The following is a 15,592-nucleotide window of genomic DNA, read 5'->3' as shown; positions in this document are numbered from 1 at the left end:
GAATCGTCTCCTAACTCCATTCCAGATGATTTGCATTTCAAATCAAGTAACCGGCCGTTCTGAAAATTCAGTCTGGGGGTGTGACTTGCGCAGTGAGAGGTGAAAATGCAAAAACATGTCTGTTTTCCCCGTTTCAAACATTTTATTGGCTTCTCATGGTCTCCGAGATGAAGTCCACATTCCCTGCACGTCCGGCCCTTGCCTACCTCTCTGGCATTTTTACTGGCTGTACCAACTGCTCCCTCAGCGATACAGACAACATCGCTGTGCAGAACAGCTGCCCCCTCCTAAACACCACCAAGGGAGCCTCTGCCTTTCCCCCTAGCATCTTACTATGAAAATTTTCAAACACACAGAAAAGTTGGGGGGAAAATTTACATGTACCCATTACTCAGACTGTACGATTAATATTTTGCTATGTTTGCTTTGTCACATACCTGTCCACCTCTCCATCTCTTTTTGCGTTTTGTCTTTTATGCATTTTAAGGTAAGTTGCAGACATCTGTACCCGTCCCCTTAAACACTTCAGCACACATATCATTAACTAGAGTTCCATATTTGTTTTCAGTTCTTTTTTCCCCGCTTTGAGGTAGAAGAGCCCAGACCTTGCTTCTTCGAGCAAGTGTCAGAGCCCCACAGCTGAGAAGCTTTTTCTACCCTGGGTGCTCACAAATCTCCCATGTCTTGGAGCCTACAAAAAACACTGGCTCGTCGGCTCCTACAGTTCTAGAGAAGCCTTGGATTGTGTGCAAAAGGAAGGCAGCCTGCTAATGGGCGGGACCGCGCACGCAGGGCAGAGGCCATGCTCATGCAGAAAGTCGGCGCCATCCCTGGGCGGAGGGGGGGATGGGGGGGGCGGGCGGGGACCAGCTCACTCCTGCTCCGGCGAGGAGTCTTGTCATGTGTGGCACCACCAGGCCGTCCTTCTGGTGCCCCACGCAGCCCCCGCTGGAGAGGGTCCCTTCCTCTTCCAGACGGGACCCAGAACTGTCAGAGAAAGCCTCTAGTGCGTGGAATCTGGGTTTATCCTGGACAGATTCCGATAGCTTACAATCAGAGATTAAGCACCTGTTTAGGTGCAAAAATCTTTACCAGAAAAAGCAAAATTTTCCAGCTTATGCCCTACCTTCTAGGTTAAGTTATAATGCCATTGAGGTGGCAAAAGATATCCTCTAGGTATAATATTTGTTTGAAGATTTTTTTTAAGTAGGTGTGAGCAAAGGTGTGACCTTACTAGCAGTAGGTCTCTTTTTCCCACACACCCATCCTGGCATAGACACAAAAGTTCCTTTCCTGAAAGAGACATGGAAGGGCTACCTACGCAGATGAAGGGGGCTCAGCAGATGCCTCTTGTAAGGAAGGTGCTCACCTGCCCCTTACAGGGCTGAATACCACCCTGTCGCAGGGAACAGGGATGGCTGCAAGTTTGGGGGCCAGAGAGACCCAGGTGCAAATCCCAGTTCTGCCACTGACCAGCAGGGCAACCTCAGGGATGATGCCTGTTTGCAGGGCCACCTCTAGGGTTCCTCGAGGCCATGCACAGCGCCCCTGGCACAGTGGCACCTGGGCCTGCGTGAGTGGTGGGCGTGGTGGGGGGTATTCACTCCTCAGTGAAACCCAGAACCTCCCACGCTAATGTGGAAGGGACCCTCCTCACTGAAGAGACAAGCTGGCCGGTGGCCTCAGTTTACCCCCTGAATGTCACCTCCTCTGGGTCCCCTGCCTGCACCTCCCTTTAACAAGCATGCCCAGCCTAACCCTCGAAATCTGTAAAACAAGACTCTACCGAGTCCTAGTGGGGAACAAATCAAAGGGATGACAAGGATGAACCTGGCCCGGGGAGCTGGGTTGTGGCTCCCTCATAGCCAGGGCTGGTGAAGCCTGTCTCACTCTGTACCCTCAGGGCCCAACTCCAACCCCACCCTGAGAGCTTGATACTCTCTCTGTTAATCTGAGCTGGAATATTGCTCAGCCATGAAAAGGAACAAACTAGTGCCATTTGCAGAGACGTGGATGGACCTAGACATTGTCCTACAGAGTGAAGTAAGTCAGAAAGAGAAAAACAAATACCGTATAATATTGCTTGTATGAGGAATCTAGAAAAATGGTAGAGATGAACTTACTTGCAAAGTAGAGAAAGAGTCACAGATGTAGAGACCAAACTTATGGTTACCAAGGGGAGAAGCGGGGGAGGGTTGAACTGGGAGATTGGGATTGACACATATACACCACTATGTATGAAATAGATAACTAACGAGAACCTACTGTATAGCACAGAAGGTTCTCTACATTGAGTAGAGGGAACTCTACTCAATGCTCTGGGGTGACCTAAATGGGAAGGAAATCTAAAAAAGAGTGGATATATGTACACGTATTACTGATTCACTTTGTTGTACAGCAAGAAACTAACACAACATTGTAGAGCGACTATACTCCAATAAAAAATTAATAATAAAAAACCTGAGCTACATGCCTGGGCCTCATTCATCCCTCCACTGATGTGGATAATGTATGATAATAGATGTTTTCCTTTTCTTGCTGTTTATTAAATCCTACAGCTTTCAGCAGGAAGGCGGAGAAGGAGAGGAGAAGAAATGCCCGGCCGCAACTTCAGTGGCCGAGGAGCCTGTCAAGGGCTCCTGCAGGCTGCAGACTGGAATGTGGGTTTGTTCCTTTTCATGGCTGAGTAATATTCCAGCTCAGATTAACAGAAAGAGTATCAAGCTCTCAGGGTGGGGTTGGAGCTGGACCCTGAGGGTACAGAGTGAGACAGGCTTCGCTAGCCCTGGCCCTGAGGGAGACACGACCCAGCTCCCTGGGCCAGGTTCATCCTTGTCATGCCTTTGATTTGGCCCCGGGGGCTTCCTGTGGCCACTGCCTTTCTTCTACAGCAAACATCAACCGGCTCAGAGCAGCTTCTTCAATCCTGCTCCCTTCGATCAGTCTCCAACCTGCCTCCAGACCCAGGGGCTGTAACATTGAAAGTGGGCATCTGCTTTGAGGGAAATAAGGCTTTGTCCAGCACTCCAGCAAACGGGGAGTTGTATGAGAACAATGGGGTTAGAGAGCATCCTTAAGAGCAAGAAATAGGAGTCAGCAAGTGTTACGCCCAGAACCAGGCACCTGAGACTTTGGCCCCAATTGATGTTATGTATTTGCTGCTGTCACCCATCTTCCCAGAGCTTCTTTTCCTGATCCCTGACCTGGATCCCTCTGCCATTCAGCCTCACCCCTTTATCTTATCAACCCTGTTCACCTACCTTCAGTGGGCTAGCCTGGTTGCCCTTCGCCCTGTCCCCGTGACCTGCCCTTCCTTGGCCTTCTAAAGGCAAGTCTAAATCTCGTCCTTGTGAAGCCAGCAGCAGGTACATGAATTGCAGAGCCCAGCATAAAATGAAAATGTGGGACCCCTTTTGCAAAAGTTAAGAACTTCAAGACAGCAGTAGTAGAGCATTAAACTGCGGGCAGGGCCCTTCTTAGTGCGGAGCCTGGGAGACCCCACAGGTTGCATGTCCTCGAAGCCCGAGCTGACTCACACCATCCTCAGCTGTCCTTGCCCCAAGGGGCCCACCCCAGACCCCGTCCATGTGGCCATATTAATAGTAACCTGGTTGAGGGACTACATCAAAGAAAAATGTTTCTGCTCAGCAAAAGAAGTAATCAACCAAATGAAAAGGCAACTTACAGAATGGGAGAAAATATCTACAAATCATATATCTGAGAAGGGGTCAATACCCAAAATATATAAAGAACTCATACAGGCTTCCCTGGTGGTGCAGTGGTTAAGAATCCACCTGTCAATGCAGGGGACAGGGGGTCGAGCCCTGGTCCGGGAAGATCCCACATGCTGCGGAGCAACTAAGCCCGTGGGCCACAAATACTGAGCCCGCGTGCCACAACTACTGAAGCCTGCGTGCTTACAGCCCATGCTCCTCAACAGGAGAAGCCACTGCAATGAGAAGCCCGTGCACCGAAACGAAGAGTAGCCCCCTCTCGCCGCAACTAGAGAAAGCCCGGGTGCAGCAACAAAGACCCAACGCAGCCAAAAATAAATAAATAAAATAAATAAACTTTAAAAAGAACAACTCATACAACTCAATAACAGCAACAACAACAAAACTAACACTCGGACAGAAAAATGGGCAGAGAAACTGAATAGGCATTTTTTCCAAAGAAGACATACAGGTGGCCAACAGGTGCATGAAAACGTGCTCAGCATCACTAATCATCAGGGAAATGCAAATCAAAGGCAAAATGAGGGATCACCTCACACCTCTTAGAATGGCTGTTGTCGAAAAGACAAGTGGGGAGGAAAAAAAAAAAAAAAAGACAAGTGGGGGCTTCCCTGGTGGCGCAGTGGTTGAGGGTCCGCCTGCCGATGCAGGGGACGCGGGTTCGTGCCCCGGTCCGGGAAGATCCCACATGCCGCGGAGCGGCTGGGCCCGTGAGCCATGGCCGCTGAGCCTGCGCGTCCGGAGCCTGTGGTCCGCAACGGGAGAGGCCACAGCGGTGAGAGGCCCGCGTACCGAAAAAAAAAAAAAAAAGTACAAAGAAATAAGGTCATTGCAGATTTAATTAGATAAAATGAAATTATACTGGAGTAGGGTGGGCCCTTAATCCAATGACTAGGTATCCCTGTAAGAAGAGGAGAGACATAGACACGGGGTGGGGGTGGGGCCGCGGGGGTGGAGTGGGGAATGTCATGTGACCAGGGGGGCAGGGACTGGAGAGATGCGGCTACAAGCCAAGGAACCCTGGGACACCGGGGATTGCCGGCAACACCTGAAGCTGGAAGAGGCAAGCGAGGGCCCTCCCCTAGAGGTTTCAGAGGGAGACTGGCCCTGCCAGCACCTTGATGTCAGCCTTCCAGCCTCCAGAACCGTGAAAGAATAAACTCCTGCTGTTTAAACCACACAGTGTGTGGCACTTGTTACAGCAGCCCTGGGCGTCTAACGCAGGGGAATCTAAACAGAGCCGCAGGCCTTGAGAAGCCACAGTCCTGAGGGCCAGCTCCTTCTGAATCCTGCAGGATCCCAGTCGGGCACAGCTCCCGCGGCACTTATTCTGTGCTACCCTGTAACATTTTTATCTTTCTATGAACATTTTTCGTGCTCCTTCAAAAGAAAAAGTGAAATGTGCACTTGTACACCCTCCCTCCCTTCCTGCACAAAAGTAAGTGGTGGCCTCACCATCCTTCATCCTCCAGGAGTGAGCCCTGCAGTGGTACCTGCTCCCGAGGCTGTTTCTACCCTGCGATGCAACTACCTTGTGCCCACGTCCTGGGGATGGCGCTCCAGAACGACTGCATCATCGCATCCCCTCCCTCAAGCATATTTCCCTACATCTCTGCCAACACTTGGCGTCATCCAGCTTTCTCATTTCTGCCAGAAATGGGTATAAAATTATATCCCGTTGTTGAAGAATTTGCAGTGTTCTAAAACCGCTACATTTGGTCACCTTGTCACGTGCCTTGAGCCCCTTAGGCTTCCCCTTCTGGAAGTTACCCTGAGATTCTTCACTCATGTTTCCGCTGGGATGACTTCCTCTCTCTGGCCACTTTTTTAGGAGTTTTGTGTGTGTTTCCAGATATTAGTCCCTCTCGATATTTTTTTAAAAACAGCTTTCTTAAGATAGCATCCTCTTACTACACAATTCACCCATAAAGTAAATAATCGGATGGATTTTAGCATATTCACAGATATATACAACCCTCACCACAGTCAATTTGAGAACATTTTCATCAGTTCGAAAAGAAACCCCACATCCATTTGGTATCACCACCTGCACAACCTCCCTTCCTCAGCCTGAAGCAACCACTAATCTACTTTCTGTCTCTATAGATTTGCCTGTTCTGAATTCTTCATTTAAATGGAATCATATAATAGGTGGTCTTTCTTAACTGGCTTCTTTCATTTCACGTGTTTGTTGTTTTTGTTTTTTTGTTTTTTGCGGTACGCGGGCCTCTCACCGCTGTGGCCTCTCCCGTTGCGGACCACAGGCTCCGGACGCGCAGGCTCAGCGGCCATGGCTCACGGGCCCAGCCGCTCCGCGGCATGTGGGATCTTCCCGGACCGGGGCACGAACCCGCGTCCCCTGCATCGGCAGGCGGACTCTCAACCACTACGCCACCAGGGAAGCCCCATTTCACATGTTTTAAGATCCATTCATACTGTAGCATGTATCGGTACTTCATTTCTTTTGAATGCAAAATAGCATTCCATTGTGTGGATACATCACATTTTGTTTATCCATTCATTAGTTGATGGACATTGGGCTGTTCCCACCTTTTGGCTATTATGAATAACGCTGCTATGAACATCCATATACAAGTTTCTGTGTGAGCATATGTTTTCATTTCTCATTCACTTAAGAGTGGAATTTCCAGACATATGGTAACTCTATGTTTAAGCATTTCAGGAGCTGCCAGCCTGTTTTCTGAAGTGGCTGCACCATTTACATTCCTGTGAACTCTGTAGAGGGTTCTGATTTCTCCACATCATAACCAGCACTTGTTATCTGACTTTCTGATTTCTGAAATTGCAAACAAGTATCGGGTTGATTAACAGTTTTCTCCTTCCTTCATCTAGCTGTCAGTAAATACTGAAGTGACTTGCAAGAAGCAGGAAGATAATGAGAAAGACAAAAGGCATGTAATAATAAAAGAATAAGCCATCAAGAATCGGTGAGCAAGGGAATTGTGTAGCTTGGTTCTCCAAGCCACACCATGTTCCTGACTATTCTTTCCCTTTGACCAAGAGCATCCTCCCTGCCCACTTTTGCCCTTGCCATCTAACTAAGCCACTCTAGTACTATCACCCCTCCTGGCACAGGTACCTGCCCCATCCCACCCGCACTTCCCTTTCCCTTTTCCCTTCTCTGGGCCGCAGCCTCGGCCATCCTGATGGACTTTCTTCCCAGCCAACTCCTCCCTCCTTCCTGAATCCTGTCAGGGTCTCAGAGATGGCTAATATGACTTCTTCTGGAGTCTCAGCTCAGTGGCTTCTCTCTCCCAAACTATCCTGTCTCTGATTCTCCATTTACACATGGGTTAAATTCTCTGTTTTTTGTTTTGGTGTCAGTCTCTACCAGCTTCTGCCTCCGTCTGTATATCTGCTTCAGGCGAGACTACTTGCTAGTAAATTTCTCCTTTTCCTTATCTCCGGCCTCTGAAACTCACCACCTACTTTAACGGACCTTGGCACAGCACAGATCATAACAGAGGAAACACAGACAACTCCTGTGAAAGGTGTCCCTGCAGAAGGAGGATGATAGGGAAGCAGATCTAGGGCACAGGTGTTGTTGGGGAGAACAGAAGTGAACCCAGCTGCTAAAGTGGTGAAGGACTGGGCAGTTTCCAAACTTGGGTACTTGGGGTAACAGACACCTTTTGGACTGCAGCCACCAGAGCCCCGTGCACTTCCTTGTACCACTGCCCTTGCCCATTGTGGAGCCTCCTGAGCTGTAGGTCACCACCTTGGTCAGCACATGCCTCACCCTGTCCCTCCCTCCAGGGCGGGACCAGTAGAGCCATAAAGCTCAAGGAGTCAGAGACAAAGTCTGGCAGCAAAGGTGAGCCCAGAGCAGAGCACACAGGTATGTACTGATGGGATATCCAGGGAGAGTCAAGCAGGGGTTGACTGGGAAGGGGGGAAGCAAGGGAATATGGACATGGAGTGAAGGGTCAAGAGAAACAAGTACACAAGACACAGCCCAGAAGGTGTCACTCCAGGGCACAAGCTGCCCGGGGGCAAGATGGGAAATGTGCAGCGAGGAGGCGGCTTCTGTTCTTCAGGTGCTGGAGACGAGCAGTGGAGAGGAGAGGGTGCGTTTCACATCTCCCAGCATGGAGGTCTCACTGGCCACTAAGTTCTCCCTTCTCCCATGGCTTCATTGTCCACCTCACCCACTGCCCATTTGGACATTGGACAAGAGGATGGTCCTGGGAAAGGGAAAGGTTAAAGGAATAGCCAAGTTCGGCTTAAAGGACCGCAGGTCTCTTCCTCATCTCCCTCCTTAGCGGAGCAGAAAGCAATTTGGGGATAAGAAGTGTTGATGAAAATTCAGTTAACTACCAAGTTAAGAAGTAAAAAGGAGAATTTGATTCAAGTCAAACTGAGGATTAGAACTCAGGGAGCAGATTCTCAGAAAGCTCTGAGAGCTGCTCTGCCAGTTAGAAGTGGAAGGCACAGTCATATACATTTTCAAGACAAAAGGATCATACATCCAAATGCCATATTGACATTTTACATAAAGTTCACTAAGGATGCACAGTCCAGGTAAACACACATAGAGCAAAGCAGCAAGTCACCATGACCCCCTGCAGAGCTGGGAAAGAACATCCTTCTTATAAGTGGTTACATTGCTAGCATCAGAAGAAAGGGAAAAATTTGATCTTTACGGTCCAGCAGGCACTCCCATCTTTGAGGAGCTCTGGTTAATGTGTAACACAGATGCACCTTGCATTTTAAGGAGGGAAGGAGGGAGGCCCAAACAAACACAGAGAGAAAATTCTATGTTTAAGTTTTTCTTGTCCTACCTTAAAATGTAAATTTGATTTCATTATTTCCCCCGTTTAAGATCATTAATCTTTCAGTGGAAAGCATTTGGTGATCAAATATTTGGTCCCCCAATGCCAGGATGGTTGCTTATCTGCTCTGGATCCACCATGTCCCCCAATGCCCTGTCTTAACAGCCCAGTTCTTTCTTTCCTTTAAGGGGATTAGGCTAATAGAATGCTTGGCATGGACTGATAGGCTGGTTGTCCAATAAGACTTATGCTTGGCATGGACTAATAGGACTAGGTTGTCCAATAAGACTTACGCCAATTTTACTCTGTATGTGAACTGTGCATGCCCACTATTTTATACAGAGCTATAGATATGATCAGTAGTTTTATCAGGTCTAAACCGTATTTGTGTGGAGGGGTCAAAATTCCCCCTTTTTGTTGCCATATCTGTTTCTCTCCTTCAGAGGTGATTTCTTGAGCCTGTAGAAAGAAATCTTTTATTGAGTTAGCGGGGTGAACGGACAGCAGTGGACATTCCGGAGGCCGGACAGGACGAGTATTTAAAGCTGCCCAATTGGCTGTGGCATCCGCAAGCTGGTTTCCTTTAGCTTCTGCAGCGTCAGATTTGGAATGCCGTGTTGTTTTCCTAATTGCTAACTGTTTGGGCAGTTGTATAATGATTAATAACTCTTCAACCTGTTTTCTATTTTTTTATAAGTTGCCCTGAAGAGGTTTAAAACCGCACTGTTTTCACAGCATTCCAAAGTTGTATGCCACTCCAAAAGCATAGCAACTGTCGGTATAAATATTTGTTACCTGGGCTTCCCTGGTGGCGCAGTGGTTGAGGGTCTGCCTGCCGATGCAGGGGACGCGGGTTCGTGCCCCGGTCCGGGAAGATCCCACGTGCCGCGGAGCGGCTGGGCCCGTGAGCCATGGCCGCTGAGCCTGCGCGTCCGGAGCCTGTGCTCCGCAACGGGAGAGGCCACAACAGTGAGAGGCCCGTGTACCGAAAAAAAAAAAAAATGTGTTACCTGGGCTTAGCTAGTTGACACGCTAGAGATAAGGCAGTTAACTTGGCTTGCTGTGCTGACTTTGTTTCTGGTAAAAAAAAAAGTTTTCAGTTATGTCCATTGTGGACGTTATTGCATACCTGGCTCGGCAATGTCTCGTTCATCCCATAAGTAGGACCCATCTATAAATTAAATTAGGTCAGCTTTATCGATAGCAGCTTCTTATAAGTCATTCCTGGGAACAAGAAGATAATCTGTTAACAAGATACGGTCATGGTTGTTTTCTTCCTGTGCTTCTGGAAGCAAAGTTGCAAGGTTAATGCTATTACATCAAACCAAGGTAGTATTAGGAGCAGAAAGCAACAACTTCGTAAGTTAGCTGGCTTACAGAATTGTGCTGAGTGTGGTGAGAATTTAAAAGAGACTTAGCTGAGTGTATGACATAAATAGTTAAAGGAGACCTTATTACTATTTCTTCAGTAGCCTTACGAGAGAGCTGTTTCCGAAATAACCCTCATACCAGGTGGAAGTCCTTTTGCTACCGAGTTTAACTTAGTTTTGGAGCATAAAGCAAGTCATCTACAGGCATTTTTGTAAAAGCATCAGGTTAAGACAATAACTGTCTATAAATGACAAAAGACTTAAAAAGCATGGTTAGGGCTTCCCTGGTGGCGCAGTGGTTGAGGGTCCGCCTGCCGATGCAGGGGACACGGGTTCGTGCCCTGGTCCGGGAAGATCCCACATGCCGCGGAGCGGCTGGGCCCGTGAGCCATGGCCGCTGAGCCTGCGCGTCCGGAGCCTGTGCTCCGCAGCGGGAGAGGCCGCTACAGTGAGAGGCCTGCGTACTGCAAATTAAAAATAAATAAAGAAATAAAATAAAAAGAAGAGTAGCTCGCATTTCTTGAGTGCTTCCCAGAGGCAGGCTTTGTTCTAAACACTTTATCCTTATTGTCCAACCGATTTTTCCATTTATTTCCATTCCACCATTGGGTGAATGGAGGCCCAGAGAGTTTAAGCAAGGAGACCAAGGTCACACAGCTGTTCCCAATGGTGAGATGTACTAGCACTCGAACTCCGGCAGCCTGGCTCCAGAGCCACATCTTTGAACTTCTACACCAAATTTCAGATTTTATCTACATAAAAAATATCGTGTTGTATCAAAAATGCAGTTTTGCCGTCAATACCATAGCACAATAGGCATTTTGTGGGATTTGAGGGGCACTGTGAATCTCCGAGTGACCTAAAGCTGGAGAGATAAGAGCCGCCCCGCAGATGACGCACAGAGAAGGGGAAAAGGAGTTTGCACAAGTAAGAAAATCTACGGGACTAAAAGAGGTTTACGGACCAGGGAGGAGACAGCAGAATTAAAGTCGATGGACAGCAGAGACCAGAGCAGTGTTGGGAGCTGCGTGGGTCCCCTGCTGCCACTGAGGGCTGCCTCGAGCTGGGCGGGGACGAGCCAGGAAGTGAGTCTGTGGGAAAAACACGAGGCCAAGGGATATCGTAGTCCAAGACCCGACCTGGTGGAAACCCATTTCCTCCCATAAAACTAAGATCATCTATTCCACTGCATTCCAGACCATGGGGCGGAAGACCCTGGCCCTCGGCTGGGTGGGTGCTGCCATCCTGGTGCTACAGACATTGGCCGCGGCAGAGGGCTCCCCACGGACCCCTGGCAACAAGGGCAGGGTGTTTGCGGACCTGAGCGCCCAAGAGCTGAAGGCCGTGCACAGCTTCCTTTGGTCCCAGAAAGAGCTGAGGCTGCAGCCATCCAGCACGTTGACCATGGCCAAGAACTCCGTGTTTCTCATTGAGATGCTGCTGCCCAAGAAGCAGCACGTGCTGAAATTTCTGGATAAAGGCCACCGGGCTCCCGTTCGGGAAGCACGCGCTGTCATCTTCTTCGGAGCCCAGGAGCATCCCAACATCACCGAGTTTGCCGTGGGACCACTGCCCAGGCCCCATTACATGCGACACCTGCCCCACAAGCCCGGGCACCAGGCCTCCTGGGCCTCCAGGCCCGTGTCCAAGGCAGAGTATGCCCTCCTGAGCCACACCCTGGAGGAGGCCAGCAAACCCCTGCACCAGTTTTTCCGTCGCACCACAGGCTTCACGTTCGGAAACTGCCACGAGCGGTGCCTGACGTTCACAGACGTGGCGCCCCGTGGCTTGGCCTCCGGCCAGCGCCGCTCTTGGTTCATCCTGCAGCGCCATATGGAAGGCTACTTCTTGCACCCCACTGGGCTGGAGCTCCTGGTGGATCACGCAAGCACGAACCCCCAAGACTGGACGGTGGAGCAGGTCTGGTACAACGGGAAGTTCTACCGCAGCCCCGAAGAGCTAGCTCAGAAGTACGATGACGGAGAGGTGGATGCGGTGGTCCTGGAAGATCCGCTCGCCAAGGACAAGGATGGAGAGAACCTACCAGAGGCAGCCCTCTTCTCCTTCTACCAGCCACGTGGGGACTTCGCCGTCACCAAGAACGGCCCCCGCCTGGTGCAGCCCGAGGGCCCCCGCTACAGCCTGGAGGGCAACACCGTGCTCTACGGGGGCTGGAGCTTCGCCTTCCGGCTGCGCTCGTCCTCGGGGCTGCAGGTCCTGGACGTGCACTTCGGAGGTGAGCGTATAGCCTACGAGGTGAGCGTGCAGGAAGCCGTGGCGCTGTACGGAGGACACACACCCGCGGGCATGCAGACCAAGTACATAGACGTCGGCTGGGGCTTGGGCAGCGTCACTCATGAGCTGGCCCCTGGCATCGACTGCCCGGAGACGGCCACCTTCCTGGATGCCCTCCACTACTACGACGCCGACGGTCCTGTCCTCTACCCTCGAGCCCTCTGTCTCTTCGAGATGCCTACGGGGGTGCCCATCCGGCGACACTTCAACTCCAACTTCAGCGACGGCTTCAACTTCTACGCGGGCCTCAAGGGCCAGGTGTTGGTGCTGAGGACCACTTCGACGGTCTACAATTATGACTATATCTGGGACTTCATCTTCTACCCCAGTGGGGTGATGGAGGCCAAGATGCACGCTACCGGCTATGTCCACGCCACCTTCTACACCCCCGAGGGGCTGCGCCATGGGACCCGCCTGCACACGCACCTGATTGGCAACATGCACACCCACCTAGTGCATTACCGCGTTGACCTAGACGTGGCAGGTAGGACTCGGGCTCGGAACCACCCTCTGGGCCAAATGTCCGCATCAGAGCAACAACTTACACTCATGGGAGATGTGCTTAGACTCCCCCTGGAAGCGCGATACCGGGAGAGTTGACCCAGCCTGCATGCGTGGAACCTGCAGTGCTAGAAATCCGTGTGCCCCTGCAAAATGGTGAACGTGACTAGTGCCAGCTGTTCCCCTGGTGCTGCATTGACCCCCTAGGGGGACGGACTGGAGAGAAAGGAGTGCACAGGGCGGGGGAGGTGATAGTGCCCAGGAGTGTAAGAAATGTCGCTGTCTGGTGCTTTGAGTGGATGCGGTGACATCGGGAATACTCCTCGTGTCTCTTGAGTTAGTGGTGTCACCTTAAAAGATGTCATGGGCGTAATGACAGGATTTGGCCTGACATCAAACCACATGTTAGAAGAACCCCCCGTGACCAGGCGGGCAGCTTCTTCTCACTCCGCCCCTCTTGCCCCTGGGCCCAGAGGGCACTGACATAGTCTCTTCCCCTGGGGAAAGGCCAGCTGTCCTTTGCTGGGGCCAAGGCCTCAGCAAACAGACACAGAGCTCTGCTCTCAAGAGGAACTGTGCAGAGTGGCGGTGGAATCACCGCAGCTGCCGTGCCCGACCCTGAGCTGTCTGCTAGTTCCTCGGTCCCTTCCCTCCACCGCCGTCTGGCTCAGTGCACGCCCCTGATACCCTCTCCACTCTCGTGGTTTGTTGCTGGGTGCGGTCGGGAAGGAAGGCCCAGGGCGGATAAGGACGCTTCAGTGCAGGGCGCTTGCTTGACTCTCCTCCTTCCCTGCGCACACTCAGGCACCAAGAATAGCTTCCAGACCCTGCACGTGAAGCTAGAGAACATTACCAACCCCTGGAGCCCGAGACACCGCCTGGTGCAGCCGACTCTCCAGGAGACGAGGTTCTCCCGGGAGCGTCAGGCGGCCTTCCTCTTCAGACAGACTCTGCCCAAGTACCTGCTCTTTACCAGCCCCAAGAAGAACCCCTGGGGCCACAAGCGCAGCTACCGACTGCAGATCCACTCCATGGCCGACCAAGTGCTGCCCCCGGGCTGGCAGGAGGAACGGGCTGTCACCTGGGCCAGGTGAGGGAGGCCCAGGAGGCCGGGAGGGCGGGAGGCTCTTCTCAGTGTCCCTGTGTTTCCCTGTGTCCGTGTGCGTCTGTGTTTCTGTCCATGAGATTCTGAGTGTATGCTGTGGTGTATCTGGGCGTGTGTGTGCGTGCGTGTGTATGTGTGCACACGTGTACGTTCTTGGTCACGTGGCTCTGTGTTTTGGGAGGGGAAGTACAGAGCCCCTGCGGAGCCCTGGAGCCTCTGTTGGCAGTGTGTCTGGCTGACTCCCAGGGGATGATCCCGCATCTGAGGGAAGGCAGTAACTTTCCCCCATCGTTGACCCTGAAGATGTTCCCTGGGAGGGGCTGGAGGCTACCTTCTTCTCTCTGCCCGGACAGGTATCCCCTGGCAGTGACCAAATACCGGGAGTCTGAGCTATGCAGCAGCAGCGTCTACAACCAGAACGACCCCTGGGACCCACCTGTGGTCTTTGAGGAGTTTCTTCACAACAATGAGAACATCGAAGATGAGGTACCAGCTCTGCCCTCTTCCAGCCCCACCCTGAGACCGGATCCCCGCTCAGTCCCAAGATCTGTGCCCGGTCCCAGGATGGTGAGGGCCGGCTTGCTGCTTGGAGAGCAAGCTCGGTGGTCACTGGATTTGCCCCTTCCTTAACCATGGGGCTTAGGGGGGGTGCCCACCCCTTCCCCTCTGAGCACCCTCAGCACCGCCCACCCCTCTCTCCTGTAGGACCTGGTGGCCTGGGTCACAGTGGGCTTCCTGCACATCCCCCACTCCGAGGACATCCCCAACACGGCCACGCCCGGGAACTCCGTGGGCTTCCTGCTCCGGCCCTTCAACTTCTTCCCAGAGGACCCATCCCTGGCGTCCAGAGACCTCGTGGTCGTGTGGCCTCTGGAAAATGGCTCCACCTATGTCCAGCGCTGGATCCCTGAGGAGGACGGGGGCTGCTTGATGCCTCCCCCTTTTAGCTACAATGGAACCTACAGGCCTGTGTGAAGGCCCCCTCCCCCCACTAACTCCCACCTGAAGCCCGAGTGCCCCCCCTACCCCAAGCACAGACAGTAAACCCCCTCAGGCCTCAGCTCCTATGCTGCCTCCTGCGGAAGGCGTAGCAGATGAGGCCATACACCAGGCCGGGCGTGCGGCACACACACAGATGAGAAACACAGGCCTTGGCCTCCACCCCAGAGAAGCCCTCCATCACTAAGGCGAGGACACTCACTGAAATACCAGGTTGACCTATCAGGTCAGTGTGGAGAATCTGAGGCTGACGGCTCCCTCTCGGGGGGCTGTGGGGGACCCTTCTGGGGGGCTGATAGGCATGCAATAGTGCAACCACAGGAATACACTATGGAAAAATCGAGCAAAATTGCCAACATCTTTACCCTTTGACACACTGATCCAACTTCTCGGAGTTATCCTGGACATCTACCTACAAACAGAGGAAGAATAGATGTACACAGTAATCCACTGCAGTACGGTTTGTACTGGGAGAGTCTGGAAACGACCCAAACGTCCTTCTACAGGAGAGAGCCTACAGATCTGAATAAACTACGGAGTGTCCACACAGTGCCATTTTAGGTGATTGTAAAAGAAACGAATGAACAGGGACCTTCTCTGTACTGATGGGGAAAGATCTTCAGGATATACTAAGTAAGAAAATAGGTATAGAACAATATATAGATAGCATGCTAATCTTCGTGTAAGAGAGCAATTGTGTATTCATAAAAACCCTAGAAAAATACACGTGATTCTAATATAAACGGTTACCTATTGTCTTCGTCCATTCAAGCTGCTGTAACAAAATACCATCGT

At 51.5% G+C, this 15,592-nt stretch overlaps 1 protein-coding gene across 1 annotated transcript; it reads left to right on the top strand.

The window, feature by feature from the left end:
• Positions 1 to 7,534: 7,534 nt before the first annotated feature.
• Positions 7,535 to 15,556, top strand: AOC1 (amine oxidase copper containing 1). Its single transcript, XM_032644077.1, has 5 exons — positions 7,535 to 7,593; positions 11,095 to 12,676; positions 13,498 to 13,783; positions 14,152 to 14,284; positions 14,504 to 15,556. Exons 2-5 carry the CDS (start codon positions 11,098 to 11,100, stop codon positions 14,771 to 14,773), a joined length of 2,268 nt encoding a protein of 755 aa, XP_032499968.1. The 5' UTR covers positions 7,535 to 7,593; positions 11,095 to 11,097; the 3' UTR covers positions 14,774 to 15,556.
• Positions 15,557 to 15,592: the final 36 nt, after the last annotated feature.

The sequence above is a fragment of the Phocoena sinus genome, chromosome 9 (genome assembly GCF_008692025.1).
Source record: "Phocoena sinus isolate mPhoSin1 chromosome 9, mPhoSin1.pri, whole genome shotgun sequence".
NCBI classification, from domain to species: domain Eukaryota; kingdom Metazoa; phylum Chordata; class Mammalia; order Artiodactyla; family Phocoenidae; genus Phocoena; species Phocoena sinus.
Note: the sequence above shows the minus strand (reverse complement) of the source record. Positions and strands in the feature narration are given on the sequence as shown.

Coding starts and splice junctions, on each gene's coding strand:
- AOC1 (XM_032644077.1), top strand. CDS start 11,098: ATGGGGCGGAAGACCCTGGCCCTCGGCTGGGTGGGTGCTGCCATCCTG. Junction 12,677..13,497: donor CGTTGACCTAGACGTGGCAG/GTAGGACTCGGG, acceptor GCGCACACTCAG/GCACCAAGAATAGCTTCCAG. Junction 13,784..14,151: donor CGGGCTGTCACCTGGGCCAG/GTGAGGGAGGCC, acceptor CTGCCCGGACAG/GTATCCCCTGGCAGTGACCA.